Genomic DNA, 12,816 nt, shown 5'->3' on the forward strand with positions numbered 1-12,816 from the left:
TTCTGGGGAGGTGCAGGGCTCATCGCTGCTCTTGCTGGCCTCCTGGGCCCTCTTGTTTCTGTTTGTACCTGTGGTCCTGCCCCCAATACTGCTGTCCTCGTCCTGGCCTACAAGGCCTGTGCACGAGGCCACCCTCCCTGTGAGCCCGCTGGCTCTGGTGCAGTTGGGGTTGGCCACCCCCGCTGCCCTATGAGCATATCTACCACTGAACCCACGAGCCATGGACGGGCTCCTGGGCACTTGGAGGAGGGAGACTGTGGGGTCAGCATCCCGGGGGTCTGTGGAGAGTCCCTTTCATGAACCTCCTCCTCTCTTCCTCACAGCGCGCTGGTGATTGCCACTGTTTTCGACCGAGATGTAAACTGCAGGAGAGCAGCCTCTGTAAGTTGTCCTGTTTGGTCCTTTTCTTGAGGGTGTGGGTGGCTCTCACCCGTGACCACCTCCCGAGAGACTGTTGTCACCGGCTTATGAAGCAGGAGCGAGGCCCAGGGGCGGGGGGAGGGTGGCTCCCACTCCCTCTGGGTCCCAGCTGGAAAGTGGGCTGTAGCCTGTGGCGGGCGGGTCACAATGGGCTGCCGGCCTCCAGGCGGAGATGCAAGGGGGTCCCGGAGGGGCGAGTGTGCAGTGGGTGCTGCCATCTAAGTGAGGGTGGGGCCTGGGATCCGTGTTGCAGCCGTGCCCTCTACTTGTGGGTGATGTGGAATCATGACCTCTGTCCTCAGATGTAGGGGCTCCGTCAGGTCACAGAGCTCCCCACTGCCTGCCTGCTCTCTGTTCTTTGAAGTATGTGGAGTCTTTGAAACTGTGTTTCAAGCAAAAGTTTCCCAGGAAAGCCCAAGACCTTGTCTGTGTCCTGCAGTTTCTCTTCTTTTGTCTTGAGCATCAGTAGGAAACCTAGTGATTCCTTGAGAAATCTTCACGTTTGTGCCTGATATTTTCCCCCAGGCAGTAATTGTAAGACTCCTTGGAATACAGTAAGACTCTTGATAAATCTGTGTTTAAGAGTTGCTTTTTGGGGAGTTCCCTGGTGGTCCAGTGGTTGGGACTCTGGGCTTCCACTGTAGGGGGCCTGGGTTTGATCCCCATTATCTTCGCAAGCTGCACTGCAAGGCCTTAAAGAAATTGCCTTTTATATTTTCTTTCTGTTTATTGGAACCTAAGAACTAATTTTGGGAAGCAATAATAAAATCAAAGCACTGATGCTTTTATGATATCCTAGGGAAGAGGTGGAATAGAAAAACAGAATTTTTTTTTCTAAGTTACAATTAAAATCCTTTAAAATCAGTGGAAGTTCTTTGTATTAAACACCGCCTAAGTGACCCCTCCTTCCTTAGTGGCACATGTCTATCGCAGTGAAAGGTGCTTCTGTTTGAAGCTCATTTGAAAAGGTAGGGATCGACTGCCTAATTACTGGCAATGAAATTTCTCCTGTCACAAAGCTGCTTCCTGGTGACGATGTATTTGGTCCTCTTGGATTCCGGTTTGTGCTCTGGCCTGTGCGCTCCGTGGGGCGCCGCACCCAGTGACCTGGGGCCTTCTCCTCTGGGGCCTTCTCCTCTGGTGCTGAGGCGGAGGGGGCGCTATGAGCGTGCTGAGCTGCCGTCTTCGCGCTCTTGTGGTTTGGATGCTTTTTTGATGATTCAGTGGTTGTTGGCAATTTGATCTCTGGTTCCTCTGCCTTTTCTAAATCCAGCTTGAACATCTCGAAGTTCATGGTTCACGCACTGTTGAAGCCTGGCTTGGAGAATCTTGAGCTTTATTTTGCTAGCGTGTGAGATGAGTGCAGTTGTGTGGTAGTTTGAGCATTCTTTGGCATTGCCTTTCTTTGTGATTGGAATGAAAGCTGCCCTTTTCCAGTCCTGTGGCCACTGCTGAGTTTTCCAAATTTTCTGGCATATTGAGTGCAGCACTTTCACAGCATCATCTTATAGGATTTGAAATAGCTCAGCTGAAATTCCATCACCTCCACTAGTTTTGTTCATAGTGATGCTTCCTAAGGCCCACTTGACTTCACGTTCCAGGATGTCTGGTTCTAGGTGAGTGATCACACCATTGTGGTTATCTGGGTCATTGAAAAAGCAAGAGAGTTCCAGAAAAACATATACTTCTGCTTTATTGACTATACCAAAGCCTTTGACTTTGTGGATCACAACAAACTGTGGAAAATTCTTCAAGAGATGGGAATACCAGACCACCTTATCTGCCTCCTGAGAAATCTGTATGCAGGTCAAGAAGCAACAGTTAGAACTGGACATGGAACAACAGACTGGTTCCAAATAGGATAAGGAGTATGTCAAGGCTATATATTGTCACCCTGCTTATTTAACTTATATGCATAGTGCATCATGAGAAATGTTGGACTGGATGAAGCACAAGCTGGAATCAAGATTGCCGGGAGAAATATCAATAACCTCAGATATGCAGATGACACCACCCTTATGGCAGAAAGCGAAGAACTAAAGAGCCTCTTGTTGAAAGTGAAAGAGGAGACTGAAAAAGTTGGCTTAAAATTCAACATTCAGAAAACTAAGATCATGGCATCTGGGCCCATCACTTCATGGCAAATAGATGGGGAAGTAATGGAGACAGTGACAGACTTTATGTTTTGGGGCTCCAAAATCACTGCAGATGGTGACTGCAGCCATAAAATTAAAAGATGCTTGCTCCTTGGAAGAAAAGTTATGACCAACCCAGACAGCATACTCAAAAGCAAAGACATTACTTTGCCAACAAAGGTCCGTCTAGTCAAAGCTAGACGGTTTTTTCAGTGGTCATATATGGATGTAAGAATTGGACTATAGAGAAAGCTGAGCGCTGAAGAATTGATGCTTTTGAACTGTGGTGTTGGAGAAGACTCTTGAGAGTCCCTTGGACTGCAAAGACAGTCCATCCTAAAGGAAATCAGTTCTGAATATTCATTGGAAGGACTGATGCAGAAGCTGAAACTCCAATCCTTTGGCCACCTGATGCGAAGAACCAACTCATTGGAAAAGAGCCTGAATGCTGGGAAAGATTGAAGGTGGGAGGAGAAGGGGACGACAGAGGATGAGATGGTTGGATGACATCACCGACTCAATGGACATGAGGTTGAGTAAGCTCTGGGAGTTGGTGAAAGACAGGGAAGCCTGGCGTGCTGCAGTCCATGGGATTGCAGAGTCAGATACGACTGAGTGACTGAACAAGAATATACGGTGTGACCTTTAGGACTACCTTTCCTGCAGCACGATTCCCAGAGTCCAGCCAGGCCTTGGCAGTAGTGGCAGCCCCTGCTTCCGGCCCACCCCTGGCTGAGTTGCGTTCCCTGTCTGGCTGTGCACAGCTGCCTGTGTTGTTCATCTGCTCTTGGGCCTCTGGGTTGTTTCTGCTTTGGAACTGTTAAGAATTAAGCTGCTGTGACCATTTATGTACAGGTTTTCGTGTGAATACAATTTCTATTTCTCTGGGACAAATGCCAAGAGTAGGATTTGGGGGGCATATGGTAGTTGCACGTTTAGATCTGCACGGAAGGGCCTTGCTGTTTTCCAGAGGGGCTGCACCACTGTAAGCGTGCCCTCCGTCATCTGTCAGTGGTCGGTTTTTCTGCGGCCTCCGCAGCATTTGGTGGTGTCATTATTTTTGTGTTAGTTACTTTGCTGAGCTGTGTGGTGATAGCTCACCATGGCTTTAATTTGCATTTCTCTCATGGTGATGCTGGGGATGTTGAGCATCTTTTCGTGTGGTATTTACCACCTGTATCCTCTTCAGTGAGATGCTGGTTTGTGATGTTTAACCACCAGTGCTCCTTGTGTGCTTTTGGTCGGTCTAGTGATTAAAGTGACACCAGACAGATTAACAGGGGAAAAAACGAGTTAATTCGTGCACACGGCGGTCTCATAAAATGGGCCCCCTGAAGTGACCAAAGCAGGCTGTTTATATATCATTTTTGGACAAAGAAATGGTTATTTGGGAAGATTTAACAGAAGGGGCTGGTGAAGGAGTGACAAGATTTATTTCCGTAACTGGTGATGAGGATGCTTTCTTGCCTCCTGAAATGGGGAATGTACCCTCACATGAGACATTTATTCTTGCTTTCAGAGTTGGGGTGTTTTAAATACCATCCCCCCCACTGGCCATTTGTCAAGTAACTTTAACTCATATAACAATATGTGGCTTGGGTGGCCTGCCTTCAGCTCCAACAAAGTCTTTTGCCTCCCTTTTTTACTGGGTTGTTTGTTTTTTGTTGAATTTGGGAGTCTCTGTATTCCAGATACGAGTCCTTTCTTGGGCAAGTGGTTTGCGTGTTCTTCTTACCAGTCTGTGGGTTTCTGTTCATCCTCTTTACAAGTCTTCACAACAACAAGAGTCTTAATTTTGATGAGATCCAACTCACTACTGTTTTCTTTTATGGATCATGTTTCTGGTGTCAAGTCTGAGAATCTGAGAATTCGTTGCCTAGCTCTCGATCCTAAAGGTTTTCCCTGTTCTGTCCCATTGGTCTGTCTGTCTTTCTGTCTGGGTTACCACGGCTCCATAGTAACCCTAATACTGGATAGAGTGAGTCCTCTAATTTCCTTTTTTCCCCCCCAAATTGTGTCACCATTTTAGGGCTTGTGCTTTCTCCTATAAATCTTGTACTTTTTTATCTTTTAAACGATGTCACCAGTATAGTAGATGTGTTCCTAAATATTGCATGTTACATAAATTGACATTGTATCTTTTTTTCATCACCTTTTCGTTGGTTTCATTTTTTTTTTTTTTAATTTAATGAATTTATTGTGAAAGCTGAAAAATGGTACATAGCAAAAGTCCGGTCTCCCTGCTCCCAGTGTGAAAGCTGCCCGAGGGCCCTCAGGGAAGGGCGGTTCTAGCTGTACCTCCCTGAGGCCGGCGAATGCTTGGTCTTGGAGACAGCCAAGTTTTTGCTTTCCTCTGTCACCTGCGGGAGGTTTTGGGCGCCCATTTAAACCTTATGTGGGGTCTTTGTGTTCTGTTGTCTTGATTCCTTGTGCACGACTAGGCGTGCTCCTCCCAGCACTCCCAGGGGATGGTGATGGTGTGCGTGAGATGAAAGTCCTGGAGGTTATGACCTCATTCCCAGGATGCTCCCGCTCCAGGCATTCAGCCTGTGTCTGTAAGCAGGTTTGTGCCTCCCAGGAGCTCCCTGAAGCCACTGGCCACCTGACCTGTGCTCTTTGGCCTGTGTCTGGTGGATGGCACGTGGCAATGAGGTTGCACTGTGTGCATTGATAGCTGGTGGCGAGAAGGTCCCTGAAGGACAGGGAAGCCTGGTGTGCTACAGTCATGGGGTCAGAAAGAGTCGGACATGACTGAGTGACTAAACGACAAACAAGAAGGTCCATCCGAGGACACCTCATTCTAAGTGAGGGTCTGGACCTTCTGAGCAGTCCCGCTCTGGGCCTGTGAGCGGGACGTGGAGCGTGTCCACTGTAGTCCTGGGGAAGGCGGCGTGGGGAGGCCAGGCACTCAGTGTCACCCGCTATGTGCTGTCATCACAGATCCCCAGTAAGATGACTTGGGCTTTGGGCCTTTAGTTCACCTAATAGATTTGCCTTTATTCCTGTTTCTATATCTAGGGCCTTGAATCAGGCTTTGGTGTGAAAGTCAGCATCGGCCGCTTAGCAGATTTTATAAACTTGAATTCTTAGCCTGTGGTTTGAGAGCACACCAGGATGTAAAAAGAGAAAGATAAAACCACCCCTGAGGCTCTGAGTGGCCAACAATGAGACCTTTATTTTAAAAAAATAAAGTCGTGGCTCATTTGTTCTGCGCCGGCTTTGCTGCACGTCCATCACCACTGGCCAGCGAGTGCACGCCTAACTCACCACTCTGTTTGCGTTTCTCTTCCTTAGGCTGCTTTCCAGGAGAATGTGGGACGACAGGTATGGTTACTTTTAAATATCTTCATTCCTAAAACTTCCTGTAGATGTAGAAGTAAAAATAGTAGAGCCACCGACATGGATCAAGACTTGACCTAAAATAAGTGAGTGCTTCACAGGGGCACTCTGGCCACAGGTTTACTCATAACTCGGTGAGTGTTGACACAAGTTTTAAACAATTAGTAGCTGTTTTACAGGAAACTTGAATGTGTAATTTTCATAAACGTCAGAAATCCGTGCCTCGTGCATTGCTGAGACCCTTCTGATGTCAGCAGTTGCCCCTGGGCGCCGAAGGGGTTTGGGCAGAGGAGGCTGGCTGGGCAGGGGCAGAGACATGACCTCTGCCTATCCCCATTGTGGAAGGAGCCAGCTTCCTCACGCCAGCGCCCCACGGCCCCTCCTGACGTAGCATCCTGCTGAATCTCTTACTGCCGGTCAGCCTGGGCTGGGAGTGTGGCATTTATCCCCAAGTCATTCATACTGTATGTGACAATGACCACCCTGGGACGTGTGGCAAATGGGGGAGAGGTCTTCTTAGGGGAGATACCAAGCTGAGCTCTGTTGAGAGGGGCTCCAGGAGAGGGGTCTGGGCTGGAGGTGAGTGAGTTGCAGGTGTGAGGATACTGGGGACAAGCAGTGATGGGCCTTGGGGTGTTGAGGGGCACAGTTCAGACTGCAGGACTGAGGGGAGTCCACGCAGAATGGCTGCTTGGCAGGTGGGAGGGCAGGAGAGGGGGTAGGTGGGAGAGGTGGTTGTCCTTGAGAGGGAAGACTTGGATGAATACAGGATTCTGAGACTCCTGCCTGGACATCTGGGAGAAACTGTATGTGCAGAACTGTTGCCTTGGGTGACCCCGAGTCCGTCAGGGTTCTCACAGCAGGGTCAGCCTTGCTGTTGGACCGGAGCCTGTGTTCGCAGCACTGGGCCGACGGCCTCTGGGTTGACTCGCCATTCCTGGGCTGACAGGGAGGGACCAGGGTGAGAGGGCTGATGCTGCCGCTTCCACAGGGATGGCGTTTGGTACACGGTGGCAGGGTCCCCTGGAAGCCTGGGGTACTGGGCATGTAGAGGTGCTTCCATCCATGTGGCCCGGGTGTTGGAGGGGTCCCCCAGCCCTTCGGGTGGAGCCGGGAAAGGAATCAGTGGGGCTTCAGGCTGGACCAGGTCTGTGAAGGCAGCCGACCTGCTCACCTTCCATCGAAGGCCATAGAACCGCCAAGGGGCAGTGAGGAGGGTGGGTTAACTGGGAGTCCTGTAGCCTGTATTGTGAACTGTGGCCCTGCACGTGGAGGGGTTAGGGCCTTGAGGTGAGCTCTCCAGTTCTGAATGCAATGTTAAAGCTAAACTGATGCCAAGGTGGTTTCAATCGAAGACTTGAATTCCACAGTCATTGCCAAAGGTAGAGGGAACCAAATCACGCAGCTTGAACTTGAATTTGTGCTACACCGAGATCGCTGAGGTGCCGCCGCATCCTTTGGGGGTGCTTTTCTGAGGAAGGAACCTAGTAAGGGCTCAGCCTTTCTTCCGTTGCTGTGAGGTGACTGAGACCCAGTGTGCTTGAGTGTCACTTAGTCCTGTCTGCCTGGAACCCCGAAAACTTAGAAGAAAGCAAGCTGGTCACTCGGCAGCTAGCAGCTGGTCACTCGGCAGCTACCAGCCTCTGGAGGGTGGCTGGCCCGAGGAGACCCTGGGGCATCGGGAGGCGTCTCAGTGTTGGCCAGGAGGCGGCAGGCTTGCGCAGTGGAGCAGAGGGCGCCGCCGCCTCCTGCAGCCACAGGGGCCTCTATCTAACTCGGCCTCAGGCTGGTGTGGGTGGCCTGGGGTCCAGCAGGAGTCAGCCCGGTGCGCGGTTGCCCCTGCGGTGTTGGGGGGCCCTCTTCTGCACTGAGCTGTGTAGGGAGATGGATTGACTTTTAGGTTCACTTGAGAACCAGACCTCTGATCCTGAGGTCGTATCCGTGACAAAATTGCCAAGGTCCATTGACAATTCAGAGTCAGATTTCAAGTTCAGTTCTTCATGTGTGGGGCTCCCTCAAAAAGAGAGTGTGGAAGGTTAGCGGTTTATGGGTCCCTCTGCCTAGGGCTTGCTCAGAGTGAGGAAGGGTGCCAGGGACCCAGGCCTCCCCGCACCCTCATGGTTAGTGACAGCACAGCATTCGCTCCTGGGTTGCAGGTTTGTCATTTATGTCCTTTTAGAAAACGTATTGTCATGTTTTCAGATTTTCAAGTATTGTCACCAGAGAGTGGTATCAGTAATAACTTGCGGACTTTGGGGTGGGGCCTGGGCCTAGGCTGGGAACGTGTGGCTGGGTGTGGCCAGTGTCCCTGACCACACCCCCCCAACTGCTTGTTTCAGAGTCTGGTCCTGGGTGTCAGCTGTCGGGCCCCCACAGCTGACCTCCCAGTTTTTGTCTTGCTCATTCTCCCACCAGCTGTGGGGGTGGGCTCCTGTCCAGGATTCACAACCCAGGCAGGTGCCAGCCCCCCTCAGGGGTTCTGGGGTCCTTCTGGCTGGAGGGGAACTGGTGGAATGAAATCTGAACTTGAGTTCTGCTGAAATCTGATGTCTTTCTGTGGTGTGTGGTTTAGAGAAACGGCTCTTAGAGTATTTCAAAGTTGAAATGCTAGTATTGTTAGGAAAAAATTTTATTTAAGTGCTTCAAATAATTTTAGCACAGTGTCCAGCCTCAGAGAGGCAGTCAGTAGTCCTTGACTTGAAAGTCCTTGGGTGAGCTTGGTAAAGGCGTGTAGTTTTAGCTGTCAGTTTAGTAACCAAGTCTGCGTTCCCCGGCACTTCTCAGTTTGTTTATAAGCCTAACTCATGTGCATATGGTTATCAAACTTTGAAAATGCCTTTTTTATTCATTGAAATAATTTTCGTCTCTTTTTTTTTCCCCCATTTTTTTGTTAGGGTACTTTCCCTCATGGGATCGATATTTTGACCACAGCTGACTACTTTGCTGTTGGTAACAGATCTAACTGTTTCCTGGTTATAAGGTAAGTTTTAATAGTCATCGTAAAATACAGTGTTTTCTTTGAATCACAGATCAGTTTCCACCGTTTGGTCTCTTGAGTCTGGAAGAGCCATTGAAAGTAAATTTATGTGTGAAAAGATTGAAAACTGTTTTAAAAGGTTTTTTTCTCATTGATGGGACAGAGTGCCTAGTGTATGAGTCCGTTTACATAAAACTTCACAAAATACGAAAGAATCCAAAGGAGGACAGTAGCACGTCGGGGGTGGCCTGGAGAAGGGGGTGCTCACCTTTTAAAGAGGTGTTAACGGTTTGAGGAGCACTGCTGTGGTGGTGATTTTTCTCTTAAACCACTATTTCGTTGAGAGCATGGTCTTTTACAGGGAACAGCCAGGAGCCAGAACCGTGTGTTGCTTTCTGTGTGGCCACTGCTCCGCTGGGGAGCTTCTCAGAATAAACCCTCAGATTGAAAGTGACTGTTCCTTTATTGTTTCAATGAAGCAATGTTTCCCCAGTGGAAGTTTTCTCTAGCTTCTTTATGAGTAAAACAGAGGTATTTGAGCAATCAGGTCAAGGAATAAATATTTAACGTCCCTAACTACAGTTTTACAGAAATCGCATCAAAGCGTACTAAGTCGCGGGGCAGGGAGTCCAGTTAATTAACCCCTTGCAACACTAGTACAGGATGGGCATGATTTCATGAAGTGACTTATTTGCCTTAAATTGGGAGAGGAAGCACACCAGTGCCTTTTTAAATTGTTACCCGTTATGTGTCTGAAGGATAAATTCCCCAACACCCCTGCTGTGCGTACCGTGCAGAAACTACATTTCTCCACAACCTGCATGCACAGATTTTTTTTAAAAAAAAGATGTAGCATTTGGCCTCTTTCCCAGAAACAATCTTTGTCCAAACAGACTCTGTATTTTTAGCATCCTTTCCACCTTTCCTCAGCATTTAATGGCCTTCTTTGCCTTATCAGTTCTTTCCTGTTTTACTTCTGTTTTCTTTGATTGTTTATCTTTGAACATGTATTATACATGGGGAATCTCGCACCTTTGACCAAGTTTCCTGGCTAAAAACTTGCAACATTTGGCCTTGGCATGCTTTTCTTGTGGCTGAGGTCTCTTAGTTGGTCTGCTTTTCATAGATGGGCTGGCTTGGGGTCTGTCTTTTTTTACAGAGGGTTCTGCACACTCGCCTGGACAAGAGGCAGTTTGTGCAGATGGGTCCAGCAGTCATGGACCAGGGGGCTGTGGCTGCACCCCATTACCATAGGGCGCTTTGGGGAAGCTCTCCTCTTGCCCCAACGCAGGGCTGACACCCAGGGTCCTATGCCAGAGGAGCCTGGTGGGGCTGGGGGGACAGCCCTGCAGGAAAGAGTCCACAGAGCAGGGCCCGGCCTGGCGGGGTGGGGCTTCTGAGCCACAGTGGTCCTTGAGTTGTCCTCAGGTCAGGGAATGAGGTTTGATGGTCAAATCTGCATTTTGAACATATCACTGTAGTTACATTTTGGTAACTGGAAGCAAGGAGACAGGGCCCCTCCTGAGGTGGGGGACAGTCAGGGGAAGGTCAGGGCCCCTCCTGAGGTGGGGGGACATGGTCAGGAGACAGCTAGGGTGCAGGAGTTGGGTTACCAGGAGAATTGGGGTGTTGGGGGTACCAGTGAGGGAGACAATGCCTTGGGTTTTGGGGAAGGTCTGGAGTTCAGCTTCACCAAACATGAGGGGCTCATGGCACATCTTGAGCGGATGTATGGGCTGGTGTGTGGATGGTTCTCCTGGAGATGGGGGAGTCTGACGCAGAATTGCGGACGAGGACCATCAGGTGGGGAGACTGACATCGTCTTGCCTCTCCTTTGACTCAGCTTTGTCATGTACTGGTGACACGCAGAAGATCGCTCATGTTTAACGAGTAGATTCCGAGCAGTGTTGGCGGGCACAGATCTCTGCCACCAGAGCGCAGATGGCGAGAGACCTGGCTCTGTCTCCGGGTGCCCCTCCTCCAGTGGCTGAGAATCTGCCTGCTGGTGCAGGAGGCACGGGAGGCGGGTTCAGTCCCTGGGTCTGAAAGATCCCTGGAGTAGGAGATGGCGATGCATTCTAGTGTTTTTGCCTGGGAAATCCCACGGACAGAGAAGCCTGGAGCCTAGAATTCAGTGGGGTCTAAAAGAGTCAGACCGTACTGAGCACGCACGTGGACACTCCTCCTGATTTGCATACAGTAAAATTCACCAGTTTAAAAAGTGAGCTTTGGCACGTACATAATCATCTCTGCAGTCAACACGGGGAATGTTTCTGTCACTCCAGAAAGTTCCCTCAAACCCAGGCCCTGACGGCCTCTGAGTTGCCTTCTGTCGCTGGAGTTGGCCTTTCTAGCGCGTGTAGGACAGGCGCGTGGTGCGTGGGTCCTGTCACCGTGTGTCACCACCCCTCAGTGCTGCAGCGCTAGTCCCCTGCGCGGGCTTGTCCCCTGCTCACCAGCCGGTGGCGTTTGAGGCTCTTGACTTCGGATGCGCGCGTCCGGGCGGTGCTTCTCTCTGCCCAGCTATTTTCTGCTGTAGCGTAACGAGCAGTTGTGAGCACTGTTTGTTGGTTTTGTCTTCGTGCAGTTGTAAACTTCGTTAACATATCGCTGGCACCACAGCACTGTGCATCCTTCTAAAGATGGATTTTGTCATATTTTGCTTTCTAGTGGTTTGCTTTCTAGTCGTTTTGCATGTTCCTGTCCCGTAAATGCTTCAAACTAAGGAAGCCCCAGAGTAAACTTTCCCTCTTACTTCCTAACTCAGTGAACATGGTGCTGTCCACATCATCAGCTCAGTTTTGCTTCTCCTTCTCTCGTTCCTCATGTCCAGTTGGTGACCTAGTTCTGTCACTCCTTCCTTCCTAACAACCCTCAAACATTCCCTCTGCGTGTCAGCTCAGTTGTCACCGTAGCCCCGCTCTCACTGTCCTGTACACTTGCAGAGCCTCCATGACCACCCGTCACTTGTCTGAGTGCAGGACGGAATGCTTTCTCTTTGTCACAGCCCCGCCCTGCCTCCTGGCCCCCAGTGGGTCGCGCACCCTCCCTGGCTCTCCTCCCTGTGGTCCTCGCCTTGTGGTGGATGCCCCTCGTAGTTTGCACTTGGCCTCCGTGCCTGAGTCCCTGTAAGTGCTGAGCGCCGCCTGGGCTGGTGGCTCCGGCAGTGCGTCTTTTCCGAGGTCAGCTGCTAGTTAGTGCCTGAGCTCAGACTAGAATTCAGGTGGCCAGCCCCTGTCTGGTTCTTCCTGTGAGGCTGCTGGTTTGTCTGCCCACTTCTCTGGGACCTCCAGGTTGCTGGCCTGGGTTGGGTCTGTTTGTTGGGTGGGGCCAGGGCCCCATAGGTTATGTGGGACCAGAAGTCACATCTTGACTCCATTTCTGACAGCTTTGACTGTCCTGACTTTTCTGTTTTCTTCTGACTCTCGCTTAAGTGATTTCTTCATTTTTAGAGGGGCTCTCAATCCAGCTCGCTGCTGGAGAAGCCTCTGCTTTTCTTCCTCTCATGCCCGGAGCACAGATTTTCCCTGACTTGACTCTCCCAGAGCTCATGCCTTGTAGCACAGGCATGCCCACCTGGCACCCGTGTTCACCTGTGTACACGCACTGTGCCCACACAGGGTTTGGGTAAAATCCCGTTCCCCCATCTTGGCCTTCTGTGTCGTCCACTGTATTTGGATGACACATGGCTGATGGACAGGTGTAACACATGGGTGATGGACAGGTGTGACACATGGCTGATGGACAAGTCCACAGTGGGGCATGTAGGTGGTGTGGCCGGTTCAGACAGTATGTGTAAGCAGTTGGTGTTTTAGAGGCATTAAGTATAAAGGTGCATTTTTTTGAGTAAGTAATACATGTGCATGGTATAAAATTCAGAAGGTGCAGAAGTTGTTTAGGGAAAACCAGGGCATCTCCCCTCTCCTCTGAGGCACCTGGTTCTAC

At 50.1% G+C, this 12,816-nt stretch overlaps 1 protein-coding gene across 6 annotated transcripts in view; it reads left to right on the top strand.

Annotated features, from left to right (window-relative positions):
* TBCD (tubulin folding cofactor D) overlaps nt 1–12,816 on the top strand; it is a 148,834-nt gene that overhangs the window by 92,482 nt on the left and 43,536 nt on the right. For all 6 annotated transcript variants that reach the window (XM_086356808.1, XM_086356807.1, XM_086356809.1 and 3 more), the window contains 3 exons: nt 324–381; nt 5,850–5,879; nt 8,789–8,874. In XM_086356808.1, the coding sequence (XP_086212934.1) occupies nt 324–381; nt 5,850–5,879; nt 8,789–8,874 (174 nt within the window). The remainder of the gene's footprint in view (nt 1–323; nt 382–5,849; nt 5,880–8,788; nt 8,875–12,816) is intronic.

The sequence above is a fragment of the Bos grunniens genome, chromosome 19, assembly GCF_055505025.1.
Source record: "Bos grunniens cultivar Pamir isolate PY7600 chromosome 19, Bosgru_T2T1.0, whole genome shotgun sequence".
Taxonomy (NCBI): Eukaryota; Metazoa; Chordata; class Mammalia; order Artiodactyla; family Bovidae; genus Bos; species Bos grunniens.